General features: G+C 39.3%; 1 protein-coding gene across 6 annotated transcripts in view; it reads left to right on the plus strand.

The window, feature by feature from the left end:
- NBEA (neurobeachin) overlaps positions 1–16,043 on the plus strand; it is a 1,788,010-nt gene that overhangs the window by 436,934 nt on the left and 1,335,033 nt on the right. For all 6 annotated transcript variants that reach the window (XM_085621699.1, XM_085621702.1, XM_085621701.1 and 3 more), the window contains exon 8: positions 10,779–10,925. In XM_085621699.1, the coding sequence (XP_085477825.1) occupies positions 10,779–10,925 (147 nt within the window). The remainder of the gene's footprint in view (positions 1–10,778; positions 10,926–16,043) is intronic.

Consider the following 16,043-nt stretch of genomic DNA (forward strand, 5'->3'; position numbering starts at 1 on the left):
TACTTAAGATCTCCTTACTGAAAGTCTGTCTTCTGTGTCTCCCAAAGTAAATACGAATATTCACACTACGCACTGACACGTGATTAGCGTCCGCATCAACCAAACGGATACCACAATTGACGAGGAGAAGACTCAGGTATGCTCGTACTATAGGCTTCCAAATAAAATAACGAATATACGCGAAAGTTAAGAACGTTAACGCTATCGTACATTCCTCACAGTTCTTAACAAAGAAAATGAAGACCGGTTGATTTTTGGACTCGGCTTAAAGATTGTCTCGCGTTCAATTACGGTACCATACTTTAAAGCAGAACAATCTTAAACGTACTTGACTTTGTTCCTACAATTAAATACTTAAAGGACTATTCATACCTTTTTCAGATGGCAAGAGACTACATTGCTAATTCCTCGTCAGATATTGTTGAACTACGGTTTTCCAACTCGTGAACAATTCAAGTCACCATCTGACTTCAAACAATGAAAACATAATGCAAGTTAATAAGATTGAATGTGTGATTGTAACATTAACACAGCTTTTTGACTACTGCCACAATTCCGCTTTATTTATTTCTTCAATTCCAGATTCCACAACTTGGTAGATCGGCTGAACTTATCTTCATTCTATTGAGGTAAATCAAGTTATAATTGAAGTATTTAGGTGCTCGGAGGAGGTTTCGGGTGTCTATTTTTACTGAAAAAGGTTTTTTGTCATTTTAACTTACAGGTCCTGATGAGAGCCCCAGGAATGAAGGGGTCTCGAAACGCGTAGACCTTGTGATGTGACAATAAGAATTTTGAATGTTTCAAAAAAGAAACAAATATAGGGATTACTTAGTCTAGTAATTTCTTCTGTGGTCTAGACAAAAAGAATTCGACGTGTGTTTTCAAGTCAAATTTTGCTAATTTTGTACATGTATGTTTTTGAATGGCTGAATGTGATTAGTGAATGGTGTGTGAGATCAGAGTGTTTGGAGTGAACAAATGAATGGTGTGAAGAATTTCGTTCAAAGATGGTTCCATTAATGGATGGTTTAATCCTTGATGTTTTCTGGAAAATGGAAGGTTAAAAATGTAAATAAAAATAAATAAATTCATCGATTAATTCGACGAAAACAAAGGTCTTAGACGCATTTTGTTGTTCCCCAAGATGTGCCCTCATAAGTGAATTTGAGGTTTAAGATTAGTTGCAGTACTAGCAGTTTTGTTGTTATCTAATATATGTTGCAAGCATCATGAAAACCACCATTAATGTGTATCCTATGCCATCACATTATAGAGTACTCATAATCCTGAACAGTGCAAGGCATATAACGACATACCACAGTGAACACCGAGGGCAAAAAAGCAGCAAATCACGAAGGAAACACACAAATCATCAAACACCGCCTACAATTGTAATCAACACATGGATATAGTGCACCTGCGCTCTTATTACATGTTATGCTGTAAGTTGTCACCAATCATAGGATACAGGACCACCTGAACACCCATCAATTGAAACAACAAAATCTTCCCCCTTAATATTTAAATATCCGGTAATACATCCAAAATAAACATATAGTTGTCCCACAAACATGTAATTTGTAAATTTTATTATCAAAAATGCACATTCTTTTATACATCATTTTTATAAATTAGTTTTCATGTTTCACATATATACATAACAAACATATACATCAATATGAATATTAACACATCACTTGAAAAGAGCCCACTGACATGAGAATCCAACACAAAACATAATATAACGGTCAGTAAGACAAATACATGACAAACATCAAGACAATGGAAATTAAGACAGCTATACAATAATAAACAACAATAAATACATGCATACCAAACTACAATACAGTGATTATGCAATGAGTTGAATATACAAATAAACCAAGAAGGAAAAGCGCCGACGGGCGTTTCGGAAATGGAGAGTACATAAACAATTCCTTCATCAGGGCGCAGAAATCATAATTGATTCAGTGGCACCCAGCCATCTATATATCATGCATATTCCACCGGGTATGTGGTGCAGGGGGCTCAATTACAATATAGTGCAAATAGTGTTCGTCCTGGGTATGGCATAAAGGCTTGATCAGGAGGAGGAAACATCCTGAAGCGTCATCATAATAAAAACCACAAATAACTGAATACCAACAGTCATAACCAACAGCATCTGAGATACATTAAAGTTGTAAGACTAGCGGTAGGACACATCTCAGTAGTCTTCTGAAGCGGGAACCAGATACTGCTGAATCTGTAAAATGGGTCCCGACATCATGCAGGAAAGGTGTCCCCACCGGGGCTCCGGTTGTATAAGCTAATGAAAGTCGCGGTGTGCCACGTATCCTAGCGTGAAAGTGGTGAACCGATAAAAGATGATTGGAGATGAGATACAGGCAGATAGAAAATGCGGCGAGTGTCTGCATCCATCCACAGCATCAACCCATGCACACGCATGACAATTATCATGGTAAATTTGTAGTAGAAATCACGGTTTGGGGGAGGGGGATCTCCGACGAGGACTCGACCATGCCTTCACTGACAACGCACAAGCGTCCCAATGTATGGGTAAATGATGGGGGGCACACACAGGGTAAAACCCCACATGCAATCTTGTTGAATGCAGCTGTCTGCAAGCGCACAAGGCAGCTACTTGAGTTCCATGGTTTGCGTGTTAAATGCAGTCGGAGAAGACCTCCCGTGGTCCCTACTGGCGGCACATGAGATCAAAATAACACTGCTGAGGGAGTACTCCCAATGGCAGCTGCACGTGGTGCAACGGGCAAAAATGCAAGATGGCTCCACTCTTAGGAACCGGTTGCCCACGAACCGCGGTGCAGCCGTAATCAACCCGTACTCAGTAGAGCTGGTGTTGGGCTGCTCACAACTGCTGTCCTCCTCAATGAACACCGCGCTGCCCGCATAGGAGTGCGGGATGGCTCACACCCTCCAAGGATGCCGCCTCTATCGTAGGGCCGGGGTGTACTCTCCTTTTGAGGCCCCCAGAAAAACAAGGCCGTGTGGCGTTGTCAGGCCAATAGGCTCCTCCCACAAGCCATCGGTGGAGTTCATCTGCTTCGTTCCTCCCTGGGGTTTCCCTGCGCCTGCAACAAGACTCTCTCCTGCTGGAGAGGGCAGCACGGGGGAAACCAATTGAGGTGGGGTAGATCAGTGCTCAACCCGAAAGCTCTCGACACTCTTAACAAGGACTTCTTGCTGATGAATGTTGAAATGCTGACTGAGAAGAGGAGTGCTCCCCACATGCTAGACTTGTAGAAGCCCAGGAGAAGGAAATGGTACCCAGGGGAAATAGTTTATTATCTCTTGGATTCCCTAATCACAAGGTGGGGAAAAAACAAGAAACCCTCTAAGAACACTGGGCACAGAGGAGGGAGCAGCAGACAGGCTCAAGAGAGTAAGTGATGGAAATGGCAAACCCTCCTGGTAACTCAGCATTCCTCTGGCAATCAAGCAGCCCTGAGAGTCTGGTTAGATCAGAGTCGGGGGGCTGCTAGCAGCAAGGCAACAAGCAGAAAAGCATTCTAGTGAGTCCTTTAGGCCTCCCAGCAAGTTGCAGGCAACAGTGCAACAACGGAAGAGCAGTCCAGATGAGTCCTATGTGCAGCACAGCGATCCTTCTGACAGAGTTGGTTCCAGTTCCAAAAGTGCAACATGGGGTCATAGCCCCTTTACTTATACCCAAAACGTCTTTGATGTAGGGGGCACTTCAAAAAAGAAACCTTAGAAGTGCACAATTTCCCCTTTCAACCCCAGCCCTGGCTCCAGACATCAGTGGGGGATAAATCAGCCCTTTGTGTGAGGGCAGGACACAGCCTATAAAAATATAAGAGTACACGCCTCCCTCTCTCCCAGCCCAGGTAGACCATCAGTATGCAGATGAGTGGAGATGTAACTCTGCCCTAGAAGTGAATTGGAGTCAGGTCGCAAAACACTAGTGGTATAAGCACAGAGAAATGCCCACTTTCTAAAAGTAGCATTTCTAAAATAGTAATGTAAAATCCAACTCCTCCAGTAAGCCGGATTTATCACTACCCTTCTTAACTTACCAAACATGTCAATGCCACTCCCTTCAGATCAGGAATTACCACTTAAACACATATAAGGGAATTACCAATGATCGCCTATAAGGGGAATAGGCCACACAGTAGTGAGAAACAAAATAGGCTGTTTGTCACAACCAGAACATGCCATACAAGAATGGCACATGTTATACCTTTTACTTACACAGCACCATGCCCAAAGGGCTACCTAGGGCCTACCATAGAGCTGACCTATAGGTTATAAAATGCTCATGTTATTGTGGATTTACATGCTTTTGGGCCGTTAACCCCTTCCACGCACAGCAAATTCTGCCACGATACGAGGGGGGGCCGGGCTGGGTGTGGCGCTCAGGTGCCCAGGACGGCTCCTGGCCATCATAAATCACTCTGGACGTATGCTCATGACGGCCGGAAGCCGTCCGAACTGCGCCCACCAATTAATTCGCCCGCATAGGCGGGGAATTAGCCGCGCGTGGGCAGAGCGGCAACTGTCGGACGGTTCCCGGCTATCATGAACACATGACTACCATGACCCTGACGTCCGGGAGCCGTCCTGAGCAACGATAAGGCTAACCACACACATTTATATCTAAAACTGTGCCACAATATTTGCAATGCAAGCAAGGTTAAATAATATTACTCAGGTTTTGTATGGCATTGTGTTACAGCAGCATTGCATTCATCTGAAGGAAAAGGAAAAACTATATTCACTTAGCTCTTTTGTAAGTTCCTGGCTAGACAACTGTTGTTTCCAATAAACATCGAGTCAGCAGTCACCTCCTTGTTCATGATGGCTTGGTCTATCTCAGTTATCTGCTCTTTATTTAATGCTTTTTGTCCCTATCATTGTGAATGTCTCACCAAGAAGCATTTTGGTGCTTGGATGAGTTTTAGCCTTCCACAGTATGCTTGAGGAACTCTTTTTTTCATTTTGTTTTGTGCACTCTATGGTTTGTTCATACCCCCACCTTTTAATACTTCCTGTCCCACTCCCGATGTCCATTGTTTGTTTAATATTTAGCTATATAAAAAAAAAACATTATGAGGGCCCAGCAGTTGCTAAGTACTATTGGAAGACTACTTGGGTATTTTGTTTGTGCTACATGTGCATTTTTATTTTCTGTTTTTCACCGTTTTAGTTTACCATTGTAACATAGCTGCCCACGATGTTAGAGCTGTAAATTCTCAGTGCCCGTACACATATTGAAAAATGTGCACAAACCTCTCATCACCAAGCTTCATGACGTGGACATGTGTTGTCACATGTATGTGTGCTTTTATTTTGATGCATTGGGCCATCTTAAAATAGAATAATAAAAAAACCTATTCCTAGATTGCCAAATATTGCATGTGCTTCTTCACTAATGTATTTGCATGTCAGTGCAAACAAGCACTGGCAAAACCAGTAGATCAGCTTTTTAAGTCAAAACTTTGACGATGCTTGTAGTAGCTCAGCATTCAAAGCAACAGTCATCAAGATCTGCTAATGCTGTAAACATAACATTTATTTAAAGCAGCAAGTAACATAATGTCAACCCCCTGTTTATTTCTCAAGTTTCATACCACACTTTTGCCCTGTCTAAGGGCTATTAATGTTTGGCATTACGGTTGCCCAGGTTTGTGCTCCTCAGTTTATCTTCGGTCAAATTAAGGAAGTCTGGGTCTCTGTGAAATTAACTGATCAATGCAGGTGTCAGCAGCAAGCGTTTAACTCATAAAGCCACTTCCTGGCTGTGGAAATAAACTACAACAATAGCAGTTAAATATTCACCTATCAACTAAAGGGACAAAATCTTTATATGGTGAAAAAACTTTAACATATAATACTCCAACTATTGTTTAACTATTCTTTTTACTAGATGGCCAAATTATACTGCAGTATTCTAAGGGCCTGATTCCTATCTCGTTTGAAAAGCCTTCTTACCGAATCAGACCCGGAATGCTTTCCGAACGACTTTGATCGAGGGGGTCCGACTGAGCAATTTGGATGTATCCAGATGCTTCCGGAAACTATTTGGTCGAACTCCCATTGACTTCAATGGTAGCCTGTGTTGCGAACGAGAACACAGGCTCCCATTGAAGAAAGGGGTGGCAGGGGAAAATCGTGCCCCCTTTGGCTGGCACCCCATGGAGCCTGTCACATTGTGCATGGTTGAAAAGGGAGGTCCTTAGGGTAACCCCACGGACCTGATTCCGAAGGCCCCGGGTGAAGGGGGGTCTGCTATGGGCCCCCAAAGACAGATTCCAGCAGCCAATTTGTTCCAGAGAAACTGACTCGGAACGGGTGTCGAATCAGTCATCGTACTCGCTCGTTCAGAAACAGAGTCTATAGAGCTGTACGATTCGGCTCCAAAAGATGCGAGCTGTCTGAATGCCTTTCGGAACTGATTCGGGCAGCCCTAACGTTTTCCAGGCATCGTACTCAGTCGTTGGGAAAAGTGTACAGTTCAGTCGGAAACACGGGCTCCGGATTGGATTCGGCAAACACAAATCCGATTTGGAGCCCTTCCAAATGACACCGGAATTGACCCCCAAGTATTGATTTCAATGAATACTGGCCATTCTGGGTCCAGTAAGGCCCTGAGGACCTGTCCCCCCTAATTTTTCTCACTGGAGTCAAAAAAGATTTCCCTTAACTGAACCTGAAGCATTTGGTAAGCTACAACCGGCAACATATACAGAATGTAAACCACTCAATCTTCAGTCTTGTGGTTTCAAATGTAGCACAAATCCATCTGTGGCTTGTAATTGCAAGCAGCCCATATTTATTGTATACCCGGGTGTCCCAATTAGCCAGCCATATTCATGATGAAAGGTTAACAGCCTTGCTTCTGCTGGGACCAGGGCCTGTTTATCACCTGTTTTTTGGGAAGGGTTTTTCACGTGTATTATTTTCAGTGAATTTTTTTGTTTTGTCTTGTTTAATGACCACTAGTAACACTACAATTTGTGGGGAAATTATTTCTCTAACTTCACACAATCCAATATGACAGAGGTAAGGCGAAGCAAGCAAACATCGCGACAAAGGCCCTCAGCAGAGGGTTTGCTGTTAGATATACATCAGTATACATCACAGACATTTCTTGACATTTTAAAAACTAAATCTAAGTTTATTCAGTAAGTGTAGATTCTTTACCTCTAGCTCAAACAATGAAACAACTTGCATTTTCTTTGAAGTTTTGCAGTGTCAAAGCAAAATGAGGTACACTCCATGAGGAATGGAATGTGATGAGGTCCCCCCCGAGACTCCCATAGCTCACAGATATTAGTAGGCTTCAGACTGAATGGGGACCCCCTGAATTGCGGGGACACTCTGCATCACAAGGGATGGCACTAGGAGCTGTTGTAATGCACATTCATAATGTTAGGGGTTCAGCATTCACATTAATACACCACGTAATAACCTTGTCTCTAACAACCGGCAAGGGAATAAAGCGACTAGAAATTGCTTTAGAAACAGATACTGGTCAAAAACTGTTGGAAATTTGAACTTCACTTATTGTAACTAAACCACAAATTGTTTCTCTGTGTTGTCTCCAATTATGTTACACCTCATTAGGATGCACACTGTTTGCTAATTACATTAACAGGCCCTGTATGAGAGATAGGGAAATGCTACAATGAGTGCAGTAATATTTAGTTATGCAAATGCTACTAAAGTACTTAGTCACTATCTTGCAGGTAATTAATTTAAAACACCCATCAAAGTGAATTGTAAGAATAAAATAGTTAGTTTTGCATGCATAGCAGGTGCAAAAGCTGCACGTGTATATTATAATAAATTAACATAATGTGGATCCGCTTCTCTGTAATGAATGGCTTGCGATGATAAATTAGACTCCGGCATTTAAGTAATCCACACCCAGCATGTCTCTCCAGGCAGTTCTGCTAAATTCTTTTCTGAATTACTTCTTTGAGCTGCTTAATAGAGTAATATAGTTGTATTTCCTGACCGTTTTCTTGACACTCCTCTCCTTTCTCGCTCGCATGGAAGTCATTTAGTGGTCAACAGGGGTTGCAGCTGTGACCCCTGGCTTGTCCCTTGCTACCCCTGGCACTGCTTTTTTGACCCTTGGCTTCAGAAGTGGCAAACGTAGTGCCTGGAACACAGGGACAGCTCTTACCAATGGACGCTGGTTTGAGTTACACTTGCCTGGTTTCTGTCAATTTATTTATTATACAAATTGCGAATAATAATATTCACTATTAGTGTAATATAAAATGGAGTACATTAGGTGGACAAGGACCCTATCTGGAAGGTAAGGTAAGTAAACAAATGCTGTTAAATGCGTGTTGTATGCATGCTTGCGGTAGAGAGTGTGTTTACGTGTTCGAGAGTGTGTGAATGTGTTAGTATGGGTAAGCATGTGTGTGTGTGTGAGTCAAAGTAAAGGCCAAATGGTGTACGATGTCACTTCCGCTACCCCTGGCATTTTGGTAAATTGACCATGTAATTTTTTTATAAGCTCCACTTGCCTTTTTTTATTTCTCCACAATTCTGACCCTGCTACATACGCACTATTCTGGATACTGCCCAATTATTTTTATTTGCTAATTATAAAGTCATATCTAGACATCTTTTTATATTGTTATTCACATACTGGTGTTCAGTTGTGGTAAAAGTCAGCACTGGTAATGAAAGCATGGGTCGCTCATACCGTGATGAGTTAATTACTGTGGCTTTTTTTTTTATAGCAGTGATAGATTTGCTCTTTGTCAATCGAAGGAAGATATGGTCTTGTCAGCCTTTGTATTTTTTATTGTATATTTATGTATTTCTTTAGTTTAACTGTGTGGCTGACTCAATGATTGTTTGTAAAGCCAAATTGTCTCAGTGTAATTGGATTGGTGATGAGCTTAAGACTTATGATTCATTTCTTGAAGATATTACCCTGCAAGACTAAATTAAATTCAGCGTGAATGTTGTTTGTAATTAGAGGCAGAGAGTTTGAAATGTTCTCTTGTAATGCCTTTCTCTTAGTCACAGTTTCCTTACTCTATATGAGGGCTATACTTTTTCAGCAAGCCCGGCGTGAGTCCTGTAGCTGGCCTGCCGTCTATCACTGGTGGCCTGAGCTTTTGATTTACCCCAGTCCAGCGCGACCATAAGTAACCACTAAGCGCTAATGGCTTTTAGGCTCTATATTGCAGCTTATTCTTAAAAAAATCATATCTCAAGTTCTACTTATTGGATTTTTGTTGTTTTGGTCTTTTTTACTCAAATTATATTTCTGTGGTTGTTTTCACTGTGTTACTGTAATTAAAGCGTTGCACAAATACTTTTCACATTGCATCTTAAGTTAAGTCTGACTGCTTTGTGCCAAGCTACTCGAGGATGAGCACAGGTTAATTTAGGTGGTGCATCTGATTTAGCCTGATTTGGATTATGGTCCCTACTAGGACAGTGTGCATACTTCTGCCAACTAGAGACCCAAGTTCTAACACAGATTATTTGGCGTACAAGGACTAAGACCATGGTACACTGTGAGACCACACTTGAGTTATGAACCCAGGAACCACCAGTTCATAGAACTGCTGAAAACTGAGCTATAAATTGGCCTTAACAGAAGAAGAGTCACAACAAAAGGATTTGTGACAGTTTTCTCATCCTGTCTGACTGGACTCAAGTGTGCCTTTTTTCCACAAGCTATTTCTTCTTTTTTGCCAAATCTTCTGAAGTAACTGAAAGGTGACACACAACATTTTACAAAACTTCTAATAAATAAGCAAATTCATGGAACAGGATTACAGGAATTTTATGTTTGTGAGGTATACCTATGGCTGTGCAGTCTGGTCAGTATGTTGGAATTACTACATGTGTAAAATGTAAATTAAGTGCTGGATTCTTGGCATTTCAAGCGGAAATGGTTTGTAAACATCAGTGAACAGCCACAAACCTCAAAGTTTGTAGGTATTGACATATACCATTCACATATTTTCCCTTCCTGAAAACACAAGTATATTTGCTTCTAAGAAAATGAGAAATCCATGCTTTCTAGGGCCCGAATGGCATGAGTCACCCCTAAATTGGGGTGCAGAGGATAGGGCTTGTGGAACAAATTGTGAATATGTGAAATTTAGAAATTTGCTCCAAATGTAAAACTAATCCTATGGGAGCAAATCTTTGAACATGGGCTTATTGAAAAGGATTCTAAGAATTTGTTTTTCAACTACATTCAATGAAATTACAGTGAAAATGTTTGTTTAGACCGGTGGTTCTTAACCTATGGTCCGAGGCACTCTGACGGTCCGCAAGGCCTATTCAGCAGGTCCGCAACTGTTTGATAAAATTAAATAATAATAAAATGATTAAAGAAAGAAGCAAAATTGAAAATGTGAAAACCTTTTGTCTAGTTAGTTGTGAATTACTCAGAATATTTCAATATTTGAGCATTTGTTGCAGTATACTTGTTTTTGTATTTTTATGTATTGTTTTTAGGTACAAAGCATAGAAATTGCTTCGGCTGGGGGTTTAAGGCTTCCAATAATTACTCAGTGGGGTCCCCGAATTCCGGTAATGACTCAGTGGTGGTCCCTAAAGTCAAAAGGCTAAGAAACGCTGGTTTAGGCTATATGGGTGTATATGCACCAAAAGTATTTACCATTATGGCAAGAAATGTATCACTCATTTGGAGCATTTTGAAAATGTTGTATTTTGACAGAATATGCTCTTATGCTATGAATGTTTTACAAATGTGTATTTAATTGTGTGTTTTTTCATAGAGTTATGACAAATGCTTTCTGGGATCTTCTGAGACTGCTGACGCCAACAGAGTATTTTGTGGTCAACTTGGAGCAGTGTATGTATTTAGTGAAGCCCTCAACCCAGCTCAGATATTTGCAATACATCAGCTAGGTCCTGGATACAAAGTAAGTTTTCTTTTTGTACTTGGTTTAAGTGTGTCATTTTGTAAAGTGTTATTTTTTAATGCTCTATTTTGTCACTAAATTCCCTTACTGTGTGTTTGTATTTTTCATACAATGTTGAAGTAAGCAAACGTTCGCTCTTCAACTTTAGACTAATGAATAGACTGTTGGTTACAACTGATTATAAGACCAAGGTGGCTGATATAGATTATTGCAACTAGAATTAATAGTGTCAATCTTTAAAGTAAAATAATAACGAGACCCATTGCAAAGCAGATTGAAATGTTATGAAGGAGTTACACATAATGTCTTTTGGCCATGTCTTAGGGGTTTAACCTTTAGTTTGTAGTCCTCAAAGGGTCTTTGTTTAAGCACTTCTCCTCTTCCACTCCTAAAATTATTCACAGTTTTTCTATATATTTATTCTAAAAACATAAGAAAGATGCTATGCTCTACATTACTGGCAATATTATAGATCAGTGATACATTTTCTCTATTTTCTGTCCCTAAATCATTGTTTTTAAAGGCTTTGAATTTAACACTAGGCCATAAGAGGGGTATTTAGAAAACATCAAATTAATTTTCATTAGACAAATGTTGACTGACTGAGTCTGGGGCCATCTAGCCTCAATTTTAAAAATGTTACAAAAATATTTTAGAGTAATGGAAGGTGTTTGGACAAAATATTGAGTTTTAAATATTGAGCTACAGAAATATTGGAAAACAAATATTGTGATACAAAAATATTGTGATGCAGAAATATTGCTGTCAAGAATATAGATTGTTCAGGTAAATAATATTGTTGTCAAGAATATCGTTGTTAATATCATTTTCAATAATATAGTTGTAATAAATATATATTTTTTAAATCTGTGTTTTAGTTTAAATATCAATTGTATGTGTTGTTATTGTTTCTATAATTGTTTATATTCTTAAATATAGTTTGTAATTTTGAGTGATTTGTAGTTTTTAATGTAATTGCTAATAGTAATTTATAGTGTTGTAGTGGGTTGTTCGTTTTGTAGGGGTATAGGATGAGAAGTTAATTATGTATAATTATCAATTATTTTATTATTGATTATTAATTTTGTTGCACAGACTGTAGTCGGAATAGTAAATGTAATCTCTCTCAAATCCAACGCTTTCTCTTTTGTTGCACAGACTGGAGTGGGAATAATAAATCTTACCCCTCCGAAGTCCAACGCTTTCCGTACTGTTGCACAGACTGGAGTGGGATTAGTAAATGTAATCCCTCTGAAGCCCAACACTTTCCCTACTGTTGCACAGATTGGCCAGGGAATAGTAAATTTCATCCCACCAAAGTTTAATGCTTTCCCTACTGTTGCATGGACTGGAGTGGGAATAGTAAATGTAATCCCTCCCAAGTGCAACACTTTCCCTGCTGTTGCACAGACTGGAGTGGGAAGAGTTGATTTTACCCCTCCGAAGTCCAGCGCTTTCCCTACTGCCCAGACTGGAGTGGGAGTTGTATATCTATTATTCACAGACTTCAATAGTTCTCTTAATATTTGTTTAACTAGATCTATTATTATTTGTTTCATTTTATATTATTTTTATAATATTTTTATAGTGTTTCTAGTAAATGTTTTTTCATGTTTAGTGCTTTGCAGTTCAATAGTATTCTTATCATATATATATATATAAATATATATAGATGCTTTCTATAGTAAATAAAAAAAAACAAAAATGTAATATAATGTAAAATACATATATTCTAACAGCATTACATTATATATGTATATAAGTATATATTTACATATAGTATTAAATATTATTTACATTTATTTAATTTAATTATAATAATATTATATATTCAGATATTAAAGGTATATTATTTTAAACAATATATATTAAAAACAATATTTTTAGGTTTTTTAACAATATTAGTGTGAAACAATATTTTTTTCGATAATTTGCAGTTACTATTATCAGTATAGGGAAACAATATTTTTGTACTTGATATTGTTGTGTCCGATATTATTGAAGTGATCCATCATGGAAAGTGTTTAAAAGCAAAAAACTACTGTGACTTTCTGAAATTGACTCCATGCTAGTATTTGGAGCCTTTTTCTTTTTTAGATTCCTTGGTTTTTATGTCCCATACACATTTGGGGGTTCTCCTACAACTGTCCATGGACTCTGGTTCACAATTTACAAATAGAAAAAATAATGATCCCCGCCCCTCATCAATTCCTAGTCAGGCGTTTATCCATAACACATAACTAATTACTTATTACTTGATTCAGGGAGGTAAACGTTAGGGATTCTATAATTTATCTAGTATACTGTGACAAAAAATTAAGGTTGGATTCATATACTTGTGGAAAATCTTCGCATACAGTACTAGGAAATTTGGGAAATTGTGTATTTTCCTTTTCTACAATTTCCGCACACTTATAAGTGTGGAAAAAGCCTTACACATGTTCGTGATTTCCCCCAGAGTTTTAATTATCTGGGTGCTTCCTTCATGTATTTAGCTAAACTTCTACGACGTTAAAAGCAATTACTCTTCCTACTAAATAGCCAAGTTGTGTCCTCTACCATGAAGGATTGGGGCTTTCTAACTCACCAGTGACTCAGCATCTAATTCCAGCCATGTCTCTAGCTTTTCTGTGAGGATCGTTACACTTGTGCAGCTACACCATTGCATGTGTGGAATGTGCACACCTATCTCCTCCAAGTCCATCATGACCAGAAAGGGACACATCTCTTGTCATGGCACAGCACACTTAATTCTTTCCTGATACCTCTCCTTTCTGACCACACATGTAGCCTCTAGATTGTAAATGGTCTTGGAGAGCCGCAGCGCTACAATGCCAAACCTGTAGCCGTCATGTGTGATACAAATATTGTATGAGATACCATAACCTACATGAAGAAGCAAGCTATGATTCATTTTGACATGAATTGTGGCTGGACTGAAGTACCATTTAGGAGGTATGAATCATGGGGTGGCCTATGGCTTTGGCTGGGCCATTGAGAATTATAAAAAGGTGTGATATGTTGGCACGAGTGTAAAAATTTCATTAGGTTCTGTAGGCACCTCAGACATACAATAGTCTGTACCTCATAAATAACAACAAACTGTGACAGGTAACACAGATGTAATTGCAGCTTTATTAAATAATGACGAAATAACCATAATTAATTAAGAATTAATTTAAATTCTTATGGGATATGTATCGTTCTGCATGTCTGGTATCAATGCAGCTTTCTATGGTGAAGGCACAATGATGTATACACAATGTTGTGTGTCATCCTGCATGCTTGTGTATGCAGCATGACACTGCAGCTGTGTGACGATGTGCACATGCCTACACATCATGATATGCCCACCATTTAGTTTTTTAATGCATTGTTCCAAGATGTCAGACATCAATCTCGGAGTAGTAAATTAAAAGATATATGTGCAAAAGACAGCTGCCTGGCGTTCTCTTTTTAAAAATAAATGTATTTTAAGAACGCAACATGGGGGAGCAATGGAGGAGTCAGAAAAGGATCAGGAAAATATGCCAACATTAGCGAGCAGCAGATCAGGGAGGTGAAAATGTGGGGGGAAAAGCCCAAACTGGGAGGGGTGGTAAAGCAATGGAATAGCAGGGGCTGAAGGAGCTGTCTACCGAGAGCGGTGGGGGAGTTGAGGGAGGAAGCGGCATATGGGGAAGAGAGCAAGAAAACATATGCCCATACTTGGAGTACTAGATGCAAAAAATAAAAACTGAATGTTATTCGTCGAAGGATATAAAGCGTGTAAACAGTGGAAGGATACAAATCATCCTGTTAAAAGAATGATAAAGAAGCTATGCTGCAGAGGTATGACAAACGCAAAAGAGAAAGAAAATGCATCAAATTAGAAGCAAGCAAGCAAACAAATGAGACTGACAAGAAAGCCAGCTAATGGTGATTAGTGGGCTGACTCAAACCACACCATATGTATCTAATTTAATGTATTGGAGTAAGAAGGTGTTCTTCAACAGTCAGCTGAAGTGGTCTGTAGGCAAGACCTAAAAAGCAGAGAAAGGCACTATAAGGATGGAATTTCCTATAGTTCAGTGCAATATTAAACTATCTAAATAAGCTCACTATTCCAATTTCAGGATTAGATTTAAGTAGATTTAAGATAGTACTGTGTTTTATTCCGAAATGTATTAATTTACTGATTACATTGGGTTTGTACATAAACATATGTGTAGACCCATAAAATGAGGAGATATGGTTGGGTGAGGATTGAGACATGATGTGATTAGTATACGGTAAACTAATAAATCATCACATGTCCAACTCCCAATGGTCTAGTACCATGAAACTGATCATGAGCTAAAGCTAGGTGGCAGTTGTGGTGTCATTTCTTTCAGCTCGAACTTCCTGGTTAACTTGGAATACAGCATTAATAAAGGCGGGAAAAAGGGGACGTTAAATGACTGCCATACAGCTGATGCATACTGAGCCATAGTGCCTCCGGTCTCCTGCTCTGGTCCTGGACCAGTGATGGGTACATGAATGCACCGAAGCAGGACACTGCCAGCTCTCCATTTGCAACTTTTTATTCTTACAGTAACTGAACAGAACACTCCGAAACTAAATGCCCTAAACAAAGTGTAAGGGGGGTGCCTAAATCCCAATGCTTCTCAATTAAATTTGGTGAAAATAACCTTGGAAATTACTAAACCAAAGTGTTATGTGCTACCATGTCAAATATCTTGCCCAAAAAGAAAATATGCATTGGGAAAGCCAATTATTCTGGTAATGGCCGCCAGGCTTTTGGGTTTTTATTACTTGTTTCCTTTTGGTTGGTTTTTGTAAGACTTAATTTCTGTGGGGGCTGCAAATGCCTTGCTAAAATAAAACAAAATGGTTGGAGGCAAACCTATTCTTATTGTCTCAAAAATATTCATAGTAGTCTAAGGCATTAAAAGGAACTACTTTGTGCGTGGATGCCCTCCTTGTGAGTGAGCAGAACATCATTACTCACAATGGAGTTAGCCAGGGGCTGAAGCGTGCTGACACTTTGCCCCATGTTGTATGTTGTAGTGGATAGACTAAGTATGTGAATGAGACAAAATGAAGAAGGCTAGCTGAAAGCTCCCATTGTAAGTATAC

The sequence above is a fragment of the Triturus cristatus genome, chromosome 8 (genome assembly GCF_964204655.1).
Source record: "Triturus cristatus chromosome 8, aTriCri1.1, whole genome shotgun sequence".
Classification (NCBI taxonomy): Eukaryota; Metazoa; Chordata; class Amphibia; order Caudata; family Salamandridae; genus Triturus; species Triturus cristatus.